Source organism: Varanus komodoensis, unplaced genomic scaffold (assembly GCF_004798865.1).
Source record: "Varanus komodoensis strain SLA01 unplaced genomic scaffold, ASM479886v1 scaffold4, whole genome shotgun sequence".
NCBI lineage: Eukaryota > Metazoa > Chordata > Lepidosauria > Squamata > Varanidae > Varanus > Varanus komodoensis.
Genome location: NW_025335941.1, coordinates 31,524,581 through 31,538,552, shown reverse-complemented (window position 1 = coordinate 31,538,552; position 13,972 = coordinate 31,524,581). Strand labels below are relative to the sequence as shown.

Below are 13,972 nucleotides of genomic sequence, written 5' to 3'. Positions count from 1 at the left end.
TCCATCTGGCCTGCAAAAGCTCCACCTTTCTCCTCTTCTTCTTTTTCTCTTCCCTCCCCTACCCACAAGTTCTGCTTTTACCAGTTGCTTTGGGGTGTGTGTGAGATTTTTTAAAATATCTCTGTCTGTGATTGGAACTAGCAAGACGATTCCTTTGCACACTGCTCCCCCTCCAAATTAAGAAAGGTGACCACCCTTCTTATGTCTGCTCACAGACTGGAGATAACAAGGAGATTGATGATGCAGCAGCTTCACCTGCTCTGCATCATCTCCCCAGCACAAGAAGGCAAAAGACAAGCAAAGCATCTTTGCTGCATGGAAACCTTCTCTGGTGGGAGAAGACTCATGATGTGTAGTGATATGCCTGGTAGTGGGAGAAGGTTGCAGGGCATGGGAAGTGCTGTGCTCAGACCTTCTCTGAAAGGAGAGGGCCTGCATGTGCTTAAGGAAATTCGCCAAGGACATGTGGAGAGATGATCTTCCTGATATGTCTACTAGGGTGTGAAGCATGGTCATGAGCCCAATGTCATTTGCCCTGTGGAGGAATGAATGGCAGGCCATTCTCCCCACCTCATTCTCATTACCCACTCCTACTTTAAGACTACCCTTTACTGTGACTCCTCTAAGTAATGCGCTGCTTCTTTTCTCCTTGTTTTAGATATGCCCAAACAAAACTGTAACACCAGCTTCTTAACCCAGCACCATTTCATTTTCTGCGATGGAATAAAGGACTGTGAAGATGGTCAAGATGAGCAACACTGCACTGAAAGTGAATCTCCTAAATATGCAACTAGATAACAGTACTCCTAAGTGTCTCATGTTGGGCTGTGTAACTGCTGAGTCTAACCTTGGGAATCTTCCATTCAAATCTTGTCCCAGCCAGGAATTCACTAGGTGGCATTTGTCAAGACATTCCTGTGGCCTCCGCAATATGGCAATAATAATATTAATCTACCCCACAAGGCTATTAACATTTGTACATCTCTTTTGATCCTCTTTCATGTATTTCTCTATTTATCAATTGATCTATCTATCTATCTATCTATCGAAAGAGATATTGATATAATTACGGTGTTTAGGAACAATCTGGACTTATTACCAGCTCACATTCATCAAATATTTTTAGCTCTGATTTCTTTTCCTTAATCTTTCTCATTGTCCCTGGCTCTAGTGCATGAAGTAATGTATCATAGGAATAATAACTGAGTGGGTAGCATTTTGTCTTAAGTGACCTTTTATTTTAATCAAACAATGTCAGTATCTTCAGCAGTGGTGAAATTCTTTCAGAGGTTTTTAGTAGCCTTTGATTATACTTATTTAAAAATTAATTTCACAGGAATATTTGGTTAATTTTAGTTTAGTGAAATTTAGCTAAATCTGAGATATAGGTAAATTTAGTTTAGTAGAAGCTTCCTGTTCTCTACTATTGGATAGTAGTCTAAGAGCTGGCTCAAAAGTGTCATTCATAAGTAAACATGTTTATTTGTCCAAATCACTCTGAAGCTAAAGCTATATATGTACTAATATAACTAGTTTAGCATTAACATAGTATCCATTTGCTAGCATGCCCTGTGCACCAAAGGAGTCTGCACTCATTTATGTGTAGTCTTCTGATGGTTACCCTCTTTCTTTGAACAAATAGCCAGGCAAAATAAGTATGTTTCCTTTCTTTCAGTTGCTATGCATATTATCATTGGTTGTTCTCTTTCAGGTGTTCCCTGTACCAACAATACCTTTAAGTGTAGCAATAACATTTGCTTCCAGAAGAAAAATGCAAGATGTGATGGGATCATTGACTGCCTGGATCACAGCGATGAAAGAAATTGTGGTAAGTTTGCTTTCAATTTTTAGGCAGCTTTCAATCCTGAAAATACTTATCTGGATGTTAAGCCCCACCAAACACATTGGGGGTCAAAAAAGTCCATGCTGATTAGTCCAGACCTCATCATTTTCTTTTTCGAACATCCATCACGCACATGTGCATTAACACATATACTTGGTGGGCTTGTCCATCAAGTAACAATTTGTAACTGGATGGCTACCTTGCCTTTCAAAGAGCATTCCTATGTATGTTGACTACAAAATACTGGGAGTTTTAGTACCTTGCCTAAACATGCATAGAATTCTGTCCTAAGTGATGGTTTCAGTCCTGGTAATGTTCTGGAGATATTTGATGACATTAGCAATATATTTAAGCTATGTGGGCTGAAATGCTAGTCAGAAATAGGTTCATGTAAGAGAGAGGTGACTGGACCCTTCCATATGTGCCTGCCTGCCCCTAGCTGCAAGGCTTTGGATGGGGAGGAAAAGATGGTGAATCATCACCAGGATATGCCATATCCTGGCATCCCTGCTCTCCCCACTTCCCAACTCCTAAACACTTCCATGCCCCCTTTCCAGCGTTAGTCAATCCTTAGAGACACAGCCATTGTAGTTCCTTCTGTGCTGGATGTGAGGGGTGAAAGAAGTGGGACCTGAGTGAAGAGTCTGGGTTCTGGGAATCCATATGATCCAATGGACTCCTACATGCCGTCTAAAGGCCATAGGATTGCTCTGTCTACTATTTAAATTATTGTTACTTTAAATCTGTGTTAGTGGAATATCTGTGTCTAATCATGCTTGCTGTTGCAAGAAAAAAAAAGATGAACTGTCACAATTCTTTTCAAAGGATGTGGAAGTACTAAATATAACAGTGCACACCACCGGATTGTGGGAGGTTCAGAAACACAGGAAGGTGAATGGCCCTGGCAAGTCAGCCTCCATTTTGCTGGAGTTGCTTACTGTGGGGCCTCAGTGATATCAGAAGAGTGGCTTCTTTCTGCTGCTCACTGTTTTCAGGGGAACAGGTGAGTAGTTAAAGTACCATTCATCCAGAACATTTCCTCCTCTTCTGACTCTAATATAGTGCCATGGGCATGATAGAGAGGCAGCAAACAATGAATTCATTGTTTCTCCATTAGGTTGTATTGTTTAATCACAAAATGCAAGTATGATATTTCCAATACCCAATTAAAAAAGGCTTGACCTCATATGAGCTTGCTAAGGGCCAGTGCATAAGATCACTTTGTTCTTGACATTTCAACAATGCATCCATCCTTATCTACCCATGGCAGCCCCCTGCCTGCGGCTTATGGCCCATTTGTCTTGCTCAGTACAACCTGGCACCCCTGCTATTTTTGCATGCTGTGCTCATACAGGGAGCTGCAATAGAGAGAAGAAAAAGTGAAGGGTTCTGCAAGATGAGATGAGGATAGTCTTCTACAGCCCAAAAGGCTTTGGTGAAGCCCCAAGGCTCAGAGTCTTCAAAAGGGGATATTAACTTGCAAATTCAGAAATATTGACTATATTTTAAATAGAAATACATGTAAGCAAAATAGAAAAGACTGACCAGCTGACCCGTGTTCCTTGCTCAGTCTGCTGTTCAGGTGCTAAGTTGACAAGTAACAGCAGCTCTTTCTTCTGATGGTCCTTTGAATTTCGACCAGACTTGGACTAGACAGGCCCTTAAACAGAGGACACCTTCAAATAACAAATGGTGTGCTCTCCAAAATAAAGGACTGTACTTTGTTATGAAGAACACTTGGGCACCCTACCATCCAATCCAAATCAATACACTGCTGATTAATGAAAGTAGTCTCCAAACATCTATCATGGAGCTAAAACATCCATCAAAGATCTGGAGCTAAAATAGACATCACCTCAAATCAGTGTCTAGTTGCTATGCCTTTTCTTTTCCTCTAGGGTAGATGTAGGGCCCCAATCCAATATTGAAACCTCCACCAATCCCCAACACTAGAATCCTGATTTGCACTGTGCCTGTTGTGAGCCCAACCCTTTCTTTCTGGCCTGAGACTCCCAACACCAGATGGTCCTTTCCAATGCAGATCTTTACTCGCACTTCACAGCTAACAAAGCAATGCAGCTCTAAAGTCCTCTGGCAAGCTGAACAATAGCCTCTGCTCATGTAAGGAGTGAATAAATATCGACCTAAACCTGGAAACTTCTCCTCCAATCTTTTCTTTCATTCACACTGCATACTCCACCCTTAGGGTAGCTCTTGCTGGTGGAGAGCTTGCTGAGACCTATGCAAGCTTGTCTCTCCTGACACCTTGTCATGAGGTCAGAGACTGGGTAAGGCAATGGTTCCCCCTCATCTCCTGAGTCCCCTCCTATCTCTTCCAATGCATGCCTGCTCTCAAAGTCAACCCGGAGAACTGTGGGCAACAATATTGATGGAGCTTGAAGAATCTCCTGCCCCAGTTTGGTCCTCCTGCCCCGCATCACCTCTTCCATAGTGTCTTCTTCTTTAGAATCCAATAACACAGGCCCTTGGAGAGTCAACAAAGATGGCATCCCTGACCACTACAGAGTCCTGTGAACCAATTCAAGAGTAAAAATGAAAGACATAAGATGTTAGACACAGACTTAGGGCTTCTCTACATGAGATGTTTAACCCACTGTTTCTTCCATTTTTACTGAGAGAGGAAAAATGTATCCTTTATATGTGATTTATTTCCAGGGGTGGGGGGTTATATTTTTGTTTTTAAGTAACCATAAGATGGTGGTGTGATATAGCTGCAGTAAAATGGATTTGCAGCAAGGAAGTTGGCTTTAGTTCTGGTTTGTCATGATAAAAAAGATCCATGAAAAAGGCTGGAAATCATGGGAGAGGGTATGGAGGATGAAAACACTGCAAACCTCCGTGGATGAGGTATTTTTGTTGTTGGTGTTGTTAGTCGCAAAGTTGTGTCCGACCCATCGTGACCCCATGGACAACATTCCTCCAGGCCTTCCTGTCCTCCACCATCCCCCGGAGTCCGCTTAAGCTCACGTCGACTGCTTCAGTGACTCCATCTAGCCACCTCATCCTCTGCCGTCCCCTTCTTCTTTTGCCATCTATTGTTCCCAGCATTAGGCTCTTCTCCAGGGAGTCCTTCCTTCTCATTAGGTGGCCAAAGTATTTGAGTTTCATCTTCAGTATCTGGCCTTCTAAAGAGCAGTCAGGGTTGATCTCCTCTAGGAGGATAAGGTATTATGAGCACACAATAAATGCCTCAGGTAGAGAAGCCATTAAAGTAATGTCTTCTTTGGTCTGTTGCCATCTTTTGGCACAAAAGCACACAGAATCTTTGTACACTACTACGGAGCCTAGAAGTTTGCACCCTGGAGTGCTCCAGTTGAACTACGGCTACTGAAATCCGTCACCACTGCCTATGCAGACTGGAACTTATGGGAGATGTAGTTGAAAACATCTGGAAGGCAGCAGGTTGCCAACCCCTGGCATACGCCTAGGCCACTGCTGGGTGAACCTCTGTAGACTGGAGCATAATTCCAGTACTAGCATTAGAAGACCCAACCAGTAGGACAAGAGGCAAGAGAAATGGCTATGGCAAGAAGCTCCCAGGGTAAGTAATGCCACTCTGAACCTTCCCAAAGTCAGCATAGCAAGTTCACAGCTACAGTGCTAAATTATTTTTCCTGGGAGAAAAGTACTTCTGCCTCTGTTTGGTGCACGATGCTCCCTTCTCTAGAAGTTCATGTTCCTCTTCAAGTATCTTGTGACATCCTGTAGCTTGGGAGCCACTGATTCAGGGTGTTCTACAGAACTGGGGACACAGGAAGTTCCATAGAACTGTCATTTGTCAACTACACAGAAAGAGCAGTGCCCCTTTACAACCCTTGCTTAGAAGGCAGACTGTGAAGCAAGGATTCTCTAGAAAGCCTCAAAACCCTCTTATGTGGTTGTATGTTTTGCTGAACAACATATTCAAACCTTCACAGTTTAGCTGACAAAATAAATAGAGTTCCTCCAGGGTCAACTGTGTTTTATAGCACAAATAATATTTTTAAAGGTAATCATTTGGATCCAAGCTAACTGAACTTACCACTAAAATTAATGGCAAATCATAATTAATTTGTCCCAATGATTTCAATAGGAACTAAAATCAATTATTAACTTAATCTGAACTCAGCTGCATACATTTAGGAAATTAAATATGAAACAGTTGTTGTGGAATTATTACAGTGCAAGTGCTGCATATTTTCCATGTCTTAAGTCCCACTGAGGCCAATGAGGTTTTCACCCAAATAAGTTTACACCTGAGTGCAGCCTCAGAGGAAGACAGTTGCTGTGTGTTCCCTTCATTCGACAATTCATGTTTAGTGTCTTCAGCTAGTTAAAAAGGCCCCTCAAATTTCACTTAAAAACCATAATCTAGAGTGTTCCTTGGTATTTCCAGTAGTTCAGCCATGGATATTTGTTGCTGTTAATCTTCTTCCTATTAGGTTATCAGATCCTAGAATCTGGACAGCACATTTGGGAATACGCACTCAAGGAAAAGCCAAATTTGTCTCTAACCTGAGAAGAATCATCGTCCATGAATACTATAACAGTCGAAATTACGACTATGACATCGCCCTGCTACAGCTAAGCTCTCCATGGCTTGACACAATGAGAAAGTTAATTCACCCAATATGCCTACCTCCCACCATACACAGAGTTCCCACTGGGGAAAAATGCTGGGTGACAGGCTGGGGACAGAAGCAGGAAGTTGGTAAGTCCACACTCTCCAAGTGCCCCCTGCCTTTCCCCTCGTTCCTAGCCAGTGCTTCACTAATTCATTCAAGAAAGTGCATTGTATTAACTATGATTTCTGTCATTGTGATGCACCAAGATGGCACTAACAGAATAGCATCCAGTGGCTCTTATATCCACTCCTGCGAATTGCTGGGCTCAGCTTGTTTATCTGTTGAAAACGTATTTTGTGCTCTAAGCTGCCTTGCAAGGAGACTAAGATCTTGAAGAGTGCCTAAGAACTGCATTAAATATTAATTTTAAGATCTTTCTAATCTAAGCACAGTCAGTGGAGATTACTAGCTCAAGACTGAGTTGAGAATGAGCATCCCAGGTTCAGATCTTGCTTTTAGGAGACATTGTGCCTCAGTACCCCCTATCTGCAATATTGGAAGAATTATATTTACTCTCCTAATAAATTAGATGTCAGGATTAATAGACCAATGGGTTGAATGTAGCCTTAAGACAGTCTACTTAGAACAGACCCACTAAAAGCAATGCAACTTGAGTTAGTCATGATTCCCATTGATTTCAGTTTATTTACAACTGTCTGGATCTAACCCAAGCAGCCCTCCAAAGTACTGTGTGAATGCTAAGTGTCGTAATTGTACTTTCTTGGAAGACATTCCCAGAGAAATCTCAACTAAATTGCAGATATAAATAAAATACCAGTAAAGACAGTACAGGACTTCCTGATTTGAGAACTGCAGTTAATGTTGTTAAGATGATTGTCTAGACCTAGAATTAGAGATAAGAAGGTATTAGAAAAAACCCGTCTTGCCTGTTTTGTGCGTGTGTGTTTTCCAGATGATGATGCGCCAGCAGTCCTTCAGAAAGCAGAGGTAGAAATTATTGATCAATCACTGTGTCATTCAACATATGGGCTTATCACAGCCCGCATGCTATGCGCTGGGATGATGTCTGGGAAAAGGGATAGCTGCAAAGTAAGTGCTTCTATGTGTCTCTTTTGAATATTTGTTGTATATTTGTTGTTTCTTTTGTACAACCACTTTCTAACTTCAGATCTGTGCTGAGAAACCTGGTGGTGGTTTCTAGGAAATCTGTGCTAGAGCCCTTTCTGTGTATCAGGGCATGCTGTCCTGGTAAATATACAAAATGCCTTTACCACTGTTGGTGCACACTCTAATGTAAATAGTGCAGTTTCCACTGTGTTGAAAGCATGATCTTGTGGCACACACAAATGCACATGCAGGAAAAGCAGGAGGAACTGGAAAAGGTATGTGTGCAGGGAAATGGCCCTTTCAGTTTTGTATGTGCATGTATTTAAGATCTGTTAGGCTACGCACAGGTTCACTGGTCTGAAGGAGCTGAGATCTAAAGAAAAAATAATTCACAACTCCTTCCTGATAGTCAAAGCTAGTCCCCCTCTCCTGTTATGGCTTTTGCAGAAAATGAGATTTACTTCTGAGCAGATGGGTGTATCAGCACATTTGCAGCTAGTTGTTCTTTGTAGCTCATTTCCTGTGCTGACTTTGCACAAGTAAGCACCAGTGAAGGCAATGTGATTTATTTCTGAGTAGCCATGCATTGGTACATTTTCAGCTAGCCTCAACTAGGAACAATGTAAACCAGGCATCATATAGGGGATACTTTCAAATAGAGGGCTGTTCTTTGCAAGCTGACCAAAACAGAGGACTGTTCTCTGTAAAACAGAATATCCAGTCACCCTAGCTAGAAGAGAAGTTCTTCTCAGTTGTGACATCCCAGACATGGGATGTCCTCCACACAGAAGCTATGATAACAACATTGTAATATTTTCAAAACTTTTCTTTTCTTCCAAGCATTTTAATTTTTAGATTTAACAGGTGAATTTATGTGGTTTACATTTATTTTTTCTGGGCCATTTGTTGTTGATCTTCATTTTTTGCATAACAATATTACTCTTTGATCTTTGCAACTCACCCAGACAAAACTGGGCAGATCAAAAGTGCAAATAAATACATGAAAGCCTGGCAGCTATGCAATAGCGCAGGATGTTAATTCTGTGAATGCATTTTGTTCCACATGCATTTTGTTACGCAGTTAGCAGCCAAGGGGAAGCTTGAGCAGCCTGAGAATGGCAGTGGTGGGAAGATCCTGACCAAAACCTATGCTTTAATTCCTGTTTGCATTGGGAGGAAAGCTTCCACTGGTGTTAATAGAGGCACCTCCCAATATAAAATACAGGTGGAAGGAGAGTCTTGTCAAAAACATGAAGGAGGGAAAGGAGGTTCAACTATCCCTTCCACCCCAATGGTTCTGATGCAGCTTGGACTCCCCTAGGGCTACTATTTACATATCAAAAATGTGCATCGATTGCTTTCATGCAATTGACATCAACTCTGGGTTTGTACTGAATGTACAATGGGGTTTTTCTTTGTTTCTTCTTGTTTGACCAATCTCAGATTTAAATTACTTGATTCACCACGTTGATTTTTTTTAAAGTAAGAAAACATTATGAATATCAATATACATGATATTGTCGATGAGAATATTGGTATAAATGTTTTAAAAGTTAAAAAACATTTTGACTTGTCAAACTAATGTCTCTTTAGGGAGATTCTGGAGGACCCCTGTCATGTCGAAGGAAAGGTGATGGCAAGTGGTTTCTGACGGGCATTGTTAGCTGGGGCTATGGTTGTGGAAGACCCAATTTCCCTGGAGTATACACAAGGGTGTCAAATTTTGCTACATGGATACACAAATATGTGCCTTCAGTTTTTTAATTTAGCACCAATTACATTTGAAACAGAATCTATTCTGAAACATCTTCATTAAAAGCATATTTATAAATTATTGCTAGTGTTTTAGAGTTGTCATTGTGTTGGAATGGAATGGAATGGAATGGAATGAGCACGTTCACCATATACTAGTAGAGTTTTATGGAGACTTGGGGATTGGGGGATTATAATATTCTACCCTCCTTATGCTCAAATGACACTGGAGTACTCCATACTTCAAGTTGGTGTGTTCTAAAATCATTATTTGAATTAAATTTTTATTTAAGACTACAGCTAGAGATATAGAAGTTTGGTTTTGACTGTTTGTTTGTTTGTGTTTTGAATTTGCATCTCCCAGAACTAACTGCACACCCAAACAACATCTGTGATCAGTCTGTAGAAATATCTGCGCTGGTGATGCAATTTAGGGATCAAACAAACGTATTTAAAAATGCTTAGATATGAAAAATGCACAACAGAAAATATGAGCTATATCATATATATCACAGAGCTATATCATCAAGGGTCTTCATCCAATCTCATGTGAGTAGGCATCAACTTGTACAATTGGCCTTACCCTCCTCTCTTCCTTGAATGCCCATGGACTTCCAAATCTTCTCTGGGGGGTCCTCCAATCTTCCAGAAAAGATCAGAAGGCTTTAGGAAAAGGTTTCCACCAGTGATACCTGCTTTACTGGAGAATAGACAGTGTTATATTCATTTCAATTATGTAGCTCAGTATAAAGGCAAAACAAAATACATTAATTGCTTTGCAAAGCTGTGGTTTTAATACTCTCTTCACCAAGCTACTACTGGGTGCAGGGGTAAAAAGCACTTGTACAAGAACTTGTGGACTGTCCATTCATTTTCCCCCAAAAAGGTATTCCTCCTGGAACTATGATCTGAGCTAGAAAACAAAAGCAAAAACCAAAATCCTGCTTGGAGAGATTTGTAGGTTCAATTAGATTGCCAGGTAGAGCAAGGTTATTGTTTCCATTCTCCAAGTTAAATTGGTGAGCAGAAGACATTATTCACCTTTCAAATTAGTCCTGAAGACATTCCTTAAAAGCATTGGCCCAAGATGTTTTGATGCCTGTGGCTGATGACAAAATGGCACTCCCTCTTACCTCATGTACTGATGCTGACTAGTCTGGTGACCAAGTATTTCTTCTATTCTGACAGTGACTCAGCCCCCTTCACATCACTGGAAGGTAGAGAAGGCTAGCTGATATCTAGCTGATATCTATCATTAAGCCACTCGGAGGAGGGCTTTCTCTGCTGTGGCGCCCAACCTATGGAATGCGCTCCCCAGAGAGGTCTGCCTGGCGCCGTCCTTATTTGTTTTTCGGTGCCAGGCCAAGACCTTTTTATTTAAATGCTATTTTAACTGTTAATGGTTTATTTGTTGGTTTAAACTGACCAGGCTGGATCCAATATTTTATTTTATTTTATTATTTTTTGTATTTTATTTATCTGATGAATTTTTTGTATTTTATATGGGATTTTAATGATTGTAAGCTGCCCTGAGGTTCATGTGATGGGGCGGCATATAAGTTGTTTAAATAAATAAATTAAAGAAATAAAGAAAATGGTAAAAATCACAATGAAGAACTTCTGCTTATGTTACTATGATACTGGAAGAGCAGGCCCAAAGCATCATATGTTTGGGGAAGAACATATTCAAGGATGCATTTGAAGGACATAAGAGTGATTTTGATAACAAACCTAAGTCACCGATAGTGGCAGGGTCCTGGATGCAGCTGAACCAACTGAAATCCTCAAATGATTGGAAGACCTTAACAACCTGTTGGCAGAGTGGTGGTACTCTATCTTGAATTAGTTACTCTGGCCTTGTGGACACTACTAGAGATGAACATACAACCCAGCTATTATAATTAAAATTCTGTATTATGAGGATGACTGCTGTCACATTAAGTATCTCTGTGCTGCTTGTTGCTAGTGACTTCAGAGGAAAGCATCTTTGTGGTCTGGAAAATGCATGTTTCCACCTGGAGACTATGATTTCATCTGCACAAGATTCCTTCTTTTGTAGGCAATTTCAATTTCTTATGCTTCAATGTGTTCTTTTTGGTTCAAATGAGGGCTTTAATCACCCCTCCTTTGTTTTCTGTTTATCCATACATTTCTATATGTACGGATAAAAAGCACCAGGAGACTAGTCGCCGATAATGATAATAATAATTAAAGCATGAATAGGCACACCAGCTTGCTGTTCAAGGTGGCAAACTGACGTACTTATCCAGAAATAAATCAATCAGGTAGAAGTTCAAGCATACTACTTGCAAAGTATACGGCTAGCAAGTATATTTAGTTTATTCCAGCTTATAAGCTCAAGCATGAGACTTGAAGGAGATTTGTTCCTGATTAAACTTTACCAGATTTCTTGGGCTTGTTCACATGACATGATGGCCCACCATGGATTATTTACCCTACAGTGTGGCCGCAGCCAATATTTTAAATATGCAATCCATGCTCAGGAGTAGTTGTGTTATATGAACCCAGCGACTGTGGGTTCTCAGAACATTCGTCTCACCTGATTACACCTTAAGTACAATATTTTTCAATGGACTGAATTTATACATTCAGATGCCACATTGGTAAAACAACAAGGAACCAAATTATGTACAAGCTAATCTTAAAACATTTTAACACATTTTGCATGGGGACATTTCAATATACTCTGCATTTATAATGTAGAAGTTACAACAGACTGAATGGACAATAATCCATCTCATGCTGGCAGCTGGTTGCCAGGAGTGAAGGGGGCCACTAATGCATTGACCAAAAGAAAAAGAAAAAAAAAAGGCAGATTGCATCACTGAAAAAGAGGGCATAATTTGGAATGTTGGTTGCCTGTGCAGATTTAGAAATATAATAGAGATGGTCAGGTGCATAACCGAGAAGACAACCAGGTGGTCTGTGTGCCTGCTGTGGGGACTGGGCCCACTTTTCCCAAAATGAAGCATTCCAAGATGGCTAAAGTTAGAAGCTGAAGCTGAATTGGAAACAAAAGGATGGGATGGAATCCTTGGCTGGAATATCAAGACTGCCAAGCCTTAGAATATGTCACTTGGCTGGGAAGCATCGGGTCTTGTCTTCTTCCAGGGAAGACACTGTTGATCAAGCAGGGGCAGAGCAGGAGGGATGTGACTTAAGAAGTCTGGTCATGCTGTATCAGCGCAAGCGAGCTGGCCAATCCAGTGCTGTTCTGCGTTCCCACCACCTGGCACACAAGCAGTGGGAACCTTCCTGATGGTGAAGCACACTCTGTTAGATAGCAAAGGAGGAGAGGAACCCAGTCTGGAATCAAGTTCTTCTATGCATGGTACTTTCCTTCCCTATTAGTTGACTCATTAACTAGCTGGGTTGTCTTTTGCTAACAATCTCTGCAAAATACCTGTTGGATCAGCCAGCTGGTTTGGCTGACTTACTAATAAATAAAGTCTGTCATTAGTAGCCTCTCATTTTGATCCGCCTTGAAAGGCAAAAGAAGGATGGGGGTAAAAGGAAAACGAACTTATGATACCAGCTTAGTTTGCTGTTCCGGTAGTGCAAACTGTTCATGGGCGAGTTCATGGCCCCTGCTGGGCATCCCTCCTTATGGTTCATTGTCTTTAAGCTGGACTTGGACTGGGCAGCCCATCAAATACAGGACTGTCCTCTGCGAGTATTTCAGAGCAGAAGAAAGCCTTCAATACAGTAGAACATCTGACGATCTTATCAGGAATGTACTCCATTATTGCTTCAAAACATCTCTGTAATGCATTTCAAAAACAATTCACATGTTGAAGTTTAATTTTGTGCTGGGACTGTCTGGTATTAAGATTAAATGACAGCAAACCAAGGTGATGAATGCTGCCAGGACTGTAGCCAAAACAAGGCCACCAAGAAGCCTGACTTTTGTAGAAGTACAACATTTATTTACAATCTAAATCATTTAAAAATGCCAAATAACACAACTAAGGGGTAAACCATCCCCTCTGAATTCAACCAATAAGGCCCAAGCATGCCCAGTAAAGTGTGGAACATGCATGTGTGACATAACCTTAAAACATTCTATATGGTACAGGCTTTGATGGTTTAGAAGTTAACAAGAAACCCAAAGTTGTCGTTCAGCTGTTCAGTCATGTCTGACTGTAAGTGATTCTATGGACCAAATCTCACCACACTTTCGGCAAAGTACAGCAACCCATTTCATGATGGGTGTTGTTTGCTAGGAACAAGTGTAGCCACTACTATATTGTCCAAAAAGGGAAGTTAAATCACCCCTCCCCCCACAAAAGGTCACAGTTTTGAATAATGTTTGCATATATAAACTGACATCCTGTTAAGTCTAGGAGACTTTCATCAAACCTACAAGATGCATGGTACTGATTCCACACACTTAATTTATTGTTGATCTGGTTGTCTTGATTGTGAAGATCAGATCAATAAAAAAGAGATTCTTCAATATTTTTCTTATTCATATGCCCCCAAATGCCATGAAATGTAAACAGAGAAAGTGAGAGCTTCAATTTGACAGAAGAAAATGTGAACAAGTTTTCCAGACTTTTAAAATACTTTTCTCAGCTGTAAGAACAAGAACAGTGTAACAGAATCTGCTGGTGAACCCGATCCTCACAGCTTTTAGTTTAATTAGTTTTGCTGCCATGGCCTA

General features: G+C 40.8%; 1 protein-coding gene across 1 annotated transcript in view; it reads left to right on the top strand.

Moving 5' to 3' along the window:
• Positions 1 to 13,972, top strand: part of TMPRSS7 (transmembrane serine protease 7) — a 61,981-nt gene that overhangs the window by 16,594 nt on the left and 31,415 nt on the right. Inside the window, exons 12-17 of the mRNA XM_044441770.1 lie at positions 659 to 769; positions 1,712 to 1,828; positions 2,669 to 2,846; positions 6,286 to 6,554; positions 7,382 to 7,518; positions 9,130 to 9,291. Of these exons, the coding sequence (XP_044297705.1) occupies positions 659 to 769; positions 1,712 to 1,828; positions 2,669 to 2,846; positions 6,286 to 6,554; positions 7,382 to 7,518; positions 9,130 to 9,291 (974 nt within the window). The remainder of the gene's footprint in view (positions 1 to 658; positions 770 to 1,711; positions 1,829 to 2,668; positions 2,847 to 6,285; positions 6,555 to 7,381; positions 7,519 to 9,129; positions 9,292 to 13,972) is intronic.